Here is an 8,077-nt window from a genome sequence, read left to right as displayed (position 1 = left end):
AAAAAAAAAAAAAAAAAAAAGAAAGAAAGAAAGAAAGAAAATGAGGTGAGATATAGAGAAAAAAATGTATCTGCAAGTTTTTTTTTTTTTGAGATGGAGTCTTGCTCTGTCACCCAGGCTGGAGAGCAGTGGCGCGATCTCCACTCACTGCAAGCTCTGCCTCCCGGGTTCACGCCGTTCTCCTGCCTCAGCCTCCCGAGTAGCTGGGACTACAGACGCCCGCCACCACACCCAGCTAATTTTTGTATTTTTAGTAGAGACAGGGTTTCACTGTGTTAGCCAGGACGGTCTCGATCTGACCTCGTGATCCACCCGTCTTGGCCTCCCAGAGTGCTGGGATTACAGGCGTGAGCCACCGCGCCCGGCCTTTTTTTTTTTTTTTTTTTTTGAGACAAAGTCTTACTCTGTCACCCAGTCTCACTCTGTCACCCGGGCTGGAGTACACAAGTGTGATCATGACTTACTGCAGTCTCAACCTCCCAGGCTTAAGTAATCCTCTCAACTCAGCCTCCTGAGTAGCTTGGACTACAGATGCACACCACTATGCCTGGCTAATTTTTGCGTGTGTGTGTGTGTGTGTGTGTGTGTGTTTTGTAGAGATGGGGTTTCACCATGTTGCCCCACTGGTCTCAAACTCCTGGGCTCAAGTGATCCACCCTTCTTGGCTTTCCAAAGTACTGGGACTATAGGCGTGAGCCGTGCCTGGCCTGTATCTACAGATATTAGAAAAACTTTGGGCTGCATATTTAGATATAACTGCTTTTTTGCAATTTTGATATCATAATCTACTGCTGAGATTTCTTATATGGGATTTGATGCATGTCATAGAAATCTATCTATTCAAAAATCATACTTATGCTGATTTTGCTAGTTCAAAAGCAGAGAGGTATGACCATTATAAGGAAAGCCAGTATTCACTTGCATTGGTAATATTTAAGAAATAATAGATTTCATGGGAAATAAATACAAGATATTTACAAAATCTTCAGTAAAACTTCCCAAGAGTATGGTTTTTTGTTTTGTTTTGTTTTTCGGAGATGTAGTCTCACTCTGTTGTCCAGGGTGGAGTGCAGTGGCACGATCTTGGCTCGCTGCAACCTCCACCTCCAGGGTTCAAGTGATTCTTGTGCCTCAGCCTCCTGAATAGCTGGGATTACAGGTGCCCGCTGCCACACCCAGCTAATTTTTGTATTTTTAGTAGAGACAGGGTTTCACTATGTTGGCCAGGTTGATCTCAAACTCCTGACCTCAAGTGATCCACTGGCCTTGGCCTCCCAAAGTGTTGGGATTATAGGCATGAGCCACTGTGCCCGGCAAGAACATGTTTTATGAAGAAACTCATTTTTGTATTTTATGTAAGAATTTAAATTGGATAATACTGAGCATTATGCATAAAGCAGTATTAATTGAATTAACTTATACCTTTTAAGCACCCCAAATAGGGCCAGTTAAATAGAGTATGCAATTCTGTCCTTGCCCCCACCCTCATGAACAAACAAACAGAAACTAAAAACACAAAACCAAGCAGGCCGAATCTCAGATACCACAAAGTGAGATGAAGGACAAAAGCGGTTTCGAAGCTACGCTCTTCCAGAACCACTGTACCAGGGACCAGAGAGTTCTGCTACTAAAATTAGCCAGTAGCTGTCTTTTCCTAATTAGCAGGAAAATGTCAAAACTGAATTTCATTTTAATGACTCATTTTTTTCTTCTTTAAAATCACAAAGTACATAGAATTCTTGTTCTGCAATTGCTGGGATAACTGAATTAAGCTCTACCACATCAACAGGCCTGTAGAGATAAGCAAAACGTACAGAATGTCTAGCTAATAAATAGAATTCTGCTAAGCCGAGGAATTCTGAAAGCTGAATAAAGAACCTATTTCCTTTTATTTTTCCTGAGAATCCCTTCTCTGAGTTTCATATATATGACTTATGGTAAAGATAGTTTTATACTGAAGTTCCCTGCACGTTATATATATTTGGAAAATCAACCACCACCAGCACTCCATACCAAAAAAGAAAACACTGAAAACATTAAAAATCTTAAAATACACATATATACCTATACACATACATAGATATGTACAGCTCCAACTACTGACATAGGAACTGGTGCCACTTACCATAGGCGATTTATAGTATCTATGTAGTATATTTATGAAATCTGTAATTGTTAGCATTCCTGGAACAAAGAATTATATGTTAAAAACAAAGCTATGAAAACATTTTAAAAAATTCCAAATGACAAGTGAGCTTAGAATATATACTAGAAGAGCTTATAAAATACATTTTGAAGATATCAAGCAGAGTTTAATATATTATTTAAAACTATTGATGTGTTAATTGTGCATACCAAACTGGATATACAAATTTAGCTGAAATTAAACCTGACAGTAAGTACTACGGAACTAACCACAGAATTTGGAAATTGATGAGAGAAAACTTATTAACTGATATAAATTTGAAAAAAGAATTGCAGTTACATGTAAATAATTTTAAATACTTTAAGATAAAGTATCCCATAAGCTTTAGAAACGTGACAATTCTGGGTACTTGGATTGTTTCCCAAGAAGTGTTCTAAACACAATGGTTTTAACAAACAGGTGCCATCTACTGAGTGCTTTTGATGTGCTAGACACCAGGATGACAGGGATGAAAAAGACATGAACGTCCTCCCTGATGAAATTAAAACCTAGAAGCAGGCGTAACAATCATTTCAAAATCACGTGAAGAATACTAAGAGAGACAATGGCATTGTCTGCTGTGATTCATAGGATAAGTAACGATGGCATTTAGATAGCTGTAAGTTACACAGCAGTTTTAATAGTATAACAATGGTCTGGCAGAGACATCAGTCATGTTTACAGCATCTAATTTGCCCTGCCAAAAAGGTGTGTGCCAGCGAGATGAGTGTGAGGCCCAGGGATGCTGTATGCCATGTACGGCCCAAAGTGGGGCGGCTGGCTCACATCTGACTGTGGCGTCCTACGTGGGGTTTGTTCGTTGGGCTGGTAAAGACATATAAGCTCTTCAGAGAGCTAAAAAGTTGCTAAATTAAAAGAAATTCAACAACAACAAAAGCTCCATAAAAATTACAACAGTGTGTATTCTCAATGAGGAAGCAAAGAAAAAAAGGACAACCGTGTTTGGACCTTACTAGCAGTTCCACCTTCTTACCCAGTACGTAAAAGCAAGGATGTGTGTGTGTGTGTGTGTGTGTGTGTGTGTGTGTGTGTGTGTGCGTGTGTGTGTTGCTGTTGTTGTTGTTTTTTGACAGGGTCTTGTTCTGTCACCCAGGCTGGAGTACAGTGCAGTGATCATGGCCTCGACCTCCTGGGCTCAAGTGATCCTCCCACCTCGGCCTCCTGAGTAGCTAATTTTTGTATGTTTTTGTAGAGGTGAGGTCTTGCTATGTTGCCCAGGCTGGCCTCGAACTGCTGGGCTCAAGCGATCTCCCTGCCTTGGCCTCCCAAAGTGCTGAGATTATAGGCATGGGCCACTGCACCCTGCCAGCAAGAAAGTTCTTTAACTTGGAAACATGTTTACTAGGTTGAATTCCAAACTGGCATCTATTAAAATACTTCAGGCTTTCTGCTTTCAAGGTTTCCATTTTCGGTTTTCCTCAGGCCCACAATGCTTACCTACAAAACTTTGTTTTTTACTCTCCCACAGTGGCGCTGCTCGGACACCGTTGGCTACCAAAGCAAAGAAGGCCTTTTTAACCTGAAGAAGAAGAGGAGAAACAAAACACACTTTCAAAGTCCAGGAAGAAAAATATCTTTTTTTTTAGACAAGGTTTCACACTGTTGCCCAGGCTGGAGTACAGTAGCACGATCTTGGCTCACAGTAACCTCTGCTTCCTGGGTTTAATCAAATCTCTCACCTCAGGCTCCCGAGTAGCTGGGATTACAGGCATGCACCACCATGCCTGGCTAACTTTTGTATTTTTGGTAGAAACAGGGTTTCACCATGTTGGCCAGGCTCGTCTCGAACTCATGACCTCAAGTAATCCACCCACCTTGGCCTCCCAAAGTGTTGGGATTCCAGGCATGAGCCACTGCACCTGGCCAGAAAAATACCCTTAACTAACACATTTGACCAAGTCTTACCAGTTATCTTCCACAGTAAGTTTTGTAAGTTTAATAAGCTAAAAATAACGGAATTTATTAACATTACACCTAAAGGCATACAGGGCTTAGAAACTATTTTTTGAAACTGAAATAATGCAATTAACTTCTATTTTTTTCTTATTGTATCTGAAGACTCTTGTCTGCATAGATACTTTATATAATTAAAACCATACAAAAGAATTAAACTTCAGGGTCTAATATCTCTTATAAGTGGTTATTAATTCATCTGAAACACTGAAATTGTATAAAATTACCTGAAATAAAAATTTTATTAATTAATTTTCAGCTCAGTGCTGAAAATGATCCTGTAAATTCAGACAGCAAATAAGTACAGGGAAAATGTCCAACCTTATTAATAACCCAAGAAATGCAAATTAAAACAAAGTATCATTTGTAGATGCTAAATAAGCCAATATTTTAAAGTTGTAGCTCCTAATACAAGGGCTACTATAAAACCACTGGTGGCACTGAACATTGAGAAAGTATTTTTTCTAACACAGCTTGTGTCAAGAATCCCAAAAGTATTCATATTGCTTGTGCGACAGCTTTTTCTCTTTGAATTATTTTAGGAGTGGGATTCCTGAATCAACAATGTTCCATGTGACATTACTTCTAATCTTGAAAACTGAAAAAAAATCCACCTCCCAAACAAAAGAAAACTTATCAAGTACTAGCATACCAATGAGAAAAAAATCAAATCATTAACATAATTATGATGTTTTCATAACTATATCAAGAAAGGTCAATGACAATAAAAATATAACTGTAAAATTATACATTATGATACTTATAAAAATAACGTGTTTAAATGGAAACAATGAGAAATGGGCAAAAAAAAATTAAACTGATATATTAAGAAGCTGGGATGGTAAAACGTTTCTTTAAAAAAAGTGTTACATTACGGTATGGTATACTTTTTTTTTAACTAAAAGTAAATTATTCTCTTCTCACTCACTACTTAAAAAAAACTCTTGTTGGCCAGGCATGGTGGCCCACGCCTATAATGCTAGCACTTTGGGAAGCCACCTGAGATGGGCAGATCACCTGAGACCAGGAATTTGAGACCAGCCTGGCCAACATGGTAAAACCTCGTGTCCACTAAAAATACAAAAATCAGCTGGGCATGGTGGTGCACACCTGTAATTCCAGCTACTTGGGAGGCTAAGGCACAAGAATCACTTGAACCTGGGAGGTGGAGGCTGTAGTGAACCGAGATCACACCACTGCACTCCAGCCTGAGTGACAGAGTGAGACTCTGTCTCAAACAAACAAACAAAAGGACAAACAGAACAAACAAAACCCTTTGTTAACTTAATAATGAAAACAATTGCAGGAACCTGGGGCAGATGACTTTAGGACTAATAACTTAGTACCTATTTATTCCCTTATTGTGATACACTTTGCCTTATGTGGAACTACTCATGATGTATCTAGTTCACCTACACAAGAATATAAGGACTACTGGTGCATCAGGGGAGCTCATCGATTATTTCATGCATTTATTTTAATCCATCCAGCACTGAGTCCTGAATATATATAGCAGGGATTCTATATATTAGTCAAATGAACCACAAGAGAACAAAGACGGGGAAATGAGCAGAGCCAACCCAGTGATGTGGGAGAGCAACAGTAACTGAGCGGCATCCAGAAACTCATCAACTGTTTCTGAATCACACCTTTATCAAAAAGGCACAAACATACACTGTTTCTGTAACTAAATGGCATCCAGGAAAGGTGTGCCCATTTGAATGGTTTGCTATTTGTACCCTGGGCATCTCTGATTGTGGTCCTAGAATATATTATAGAAGAATATAGTGGAAAAGTCGCATGTAAATAGACTTTAAAACACACTGAATATCTGGTAAGTTTGCTAAACTGGCTGGAATAGAATGGGAATGGGGGCACCTTTTATGTTTTATTTGTATTTTATTTTTTTTTTGGGGGGGACGGGGTCTCACTTTGTCACCCAGGCTGGAGTATAGTGGTGTGACCTTGGCTCACTGTAGTCTCACCGCCCCCCGCCCCCCGCCTGCCCCTGCCGGGCTCAAGTGATTCTCCCACCTCAGCCTTCCAAGAAGCTAGGACCGCAGGCACATGCCACCATGTCCAGATAATTTTTTTCTTGTAAAGGCAGGATCTTGCTATGTTGCCCAGACTGGTCTCACACTCCTGGGCTTAAGTGATCCTCCTGCCTCAGCCTCCCAAAGTGTTAGGATTACAGGCATGAGGCACTGCGCCTGGCTAGGGGCATCTTTTAAAAGCACAAATTGCTTACCGTTTCCGTCAAAATGACAGATTTAGCAGAGAAAATAAATGTTAAAAAACATTCATGAGGATCATTCATGAAACCCTAAGTAGCCATAGGTATTGAAAAGCTATTCCAGAAAGTTCCGAGTTTGGCATAATGAAACAGTTGAAAACAACTATACGAGTTGTACGAAAGCCAGGAAACACTATTTGAAGGCTCTGGAGGGCATCAACGCAGGGAGGATTCTGGGAGCCACAATTCTTGAAAGAAAAGAAGGCTATGAATTGAGCACCACATTCATTCTGCAATTTTTCTGAGGGCTTTTCCCACATCATCTTCACACAGGTGAATTTCAACAAGAAGCTGAAATTTATCAGGAAGAATCAAACAAATCCCAGGTAAGATAAACACAAAGAAAACCATAACTAAGCATGTCATAGACAAGATGCTAAAAACCAAAGGTAAAGGGAAAATCAGCCAGAGGGAAAAAGACATATTGACTTTCAAAAGGGTAACAATCAGGCTGATGGCTGACTTTCCAGCAGAAACTGTGAAGGTCAGAAGACAACAGAAAGAAAACTTTAAGATGCTAAAAGAAAAAACCCGCCAAGCTAGGTTAGAGCATACATCCAGTGAACACATCCTTCAGAAAGGATTGGCAAAATAAGGTTTCTCGGATAAACAAAAGCAGAGAAAATTGTCACCAACCAACCAGCATTAAGAAATACTTAAGGGAGGCCAGGTGCAGTGGCTCATGCCTGTAATCCCAGCACTTTGGGAGGCTGAGGCGGGTGGATCACTTGAGGTCAGGAGTTCAAGACCAGCCTGGCCAACATGGTGGAAAAACCCCGTCTATACCAAAAATACAAAAATTAGTCAGGTGTGGTAGTGCACGCCTGTAATCCCAGCTACTTGGGAAGCTGAGGCAGGAGAATCGCTTGAACCCAGGAGGTGGAGGTTGCAATGAGCTGAGGCCATGCCACTGCACTCCAGCCTGGGTGACAGAGTGAGACTCCGTCTCAAAAAAATAAAAAGAAATACTTAAGGGAGTCCTTTGCACTGAAGGAAAGATTCTAGACCTGCACAGAACTGTAGGAGGGAACAAAGAGCACAGGAGAGGGCAGAGATGTAGGTAAACATTAAATCAATACTGTGTAAAGCCAGAGTAATGATATCCTGTGGGATTCATAACTTATATAGAAGCAAAATATACAACAATAGCACATGGGGTAGGAGAGGGTTTAACTTTTGTATACATTTTTTGCATTGTTTGGGAGATGGCAAATTATTATTAAAAGATGAAGAGTAGTAAGTCAAAGATGCTACGTAATCTGTAAGATAGCCTCTGAAAGATTAACAAAAGAATGTATAACTAAATTCACATGTCTCATGCATTTTGTGGGACTAAAAATTAAAAACAACTGGAGCTTTTTAGGAGATAGAGAGTAGAACGACGATTACCCACAGCTGAAGGTTAGAGGGGTGGGTGGGTGGGGGCAGGAAGAGGACAGTCTTGGATAAAAAATATAGCAGCATGAATACGTATCTAGCATTTGATGGCACAACAGGGTGATGACAGTCAACAATTATTTATTGTACATTTAAAAATAACCAATAATTGGGATGTATGTAATGTAAATAAATGATAAATGCTTGAGGTTATGGACACCCCATTTATCCTGATGTGATTATTACAC

The 8,077-nt window shown here is 40.0% G+C and overlaps 1 protein-coding gene across 1 annotated transcript in view; it reads right to left on the bottom strand.

The window, feature by feature from the left end:
• PRKAG2 (protein kinase AMP-activated non-catalytic subunit gamma 2) overlaps positions 1-8,077 on the bottom strand; it is a 338,501-nt gene that overhangs the window by 18,741 nt on the left and 311,683 nt on the right. Inside the window, exons 8-9 of the mRNA XM_017863627.1 lie at positions 3,644-3,725; positions 2,089-2,184 (exon numbers count right to left, since the gene is read on the bottom strand). Of these exons, the coding sequence (XP_017719116.1) occupies positions 2,089-2,184; positions 3,644-3,725 (178 nt within the window). The remainder of the gene's footprint in view (positions 1-2,088; positions 2,185-3,643; positions 3,726-8,077) is intronic.

This window comes from Rhinopithecus bieti, unplaced genomic scaffold (assembly GCF_001698545.2).
Source record: "Rhinopithecus bieti isolate Rb0 unplaced genomic scaffold, ASM169854v2 scaffold_70550, whole genome shotgun sequence".
In the NCBI taxonomy this organism is placed as follows: domain Eukaryota; kingdom Metazoa; phylum Chordata; class Mammalia; order Primates; family Cercopithecidae; genus Rhinopithecus; species Rhinopithecus bieti.
The sequence above is the reverse complement of the archived record's forward strand: the minus strand, read 5'-3'. Positions and strand labels throughout refer to the sequence as shown.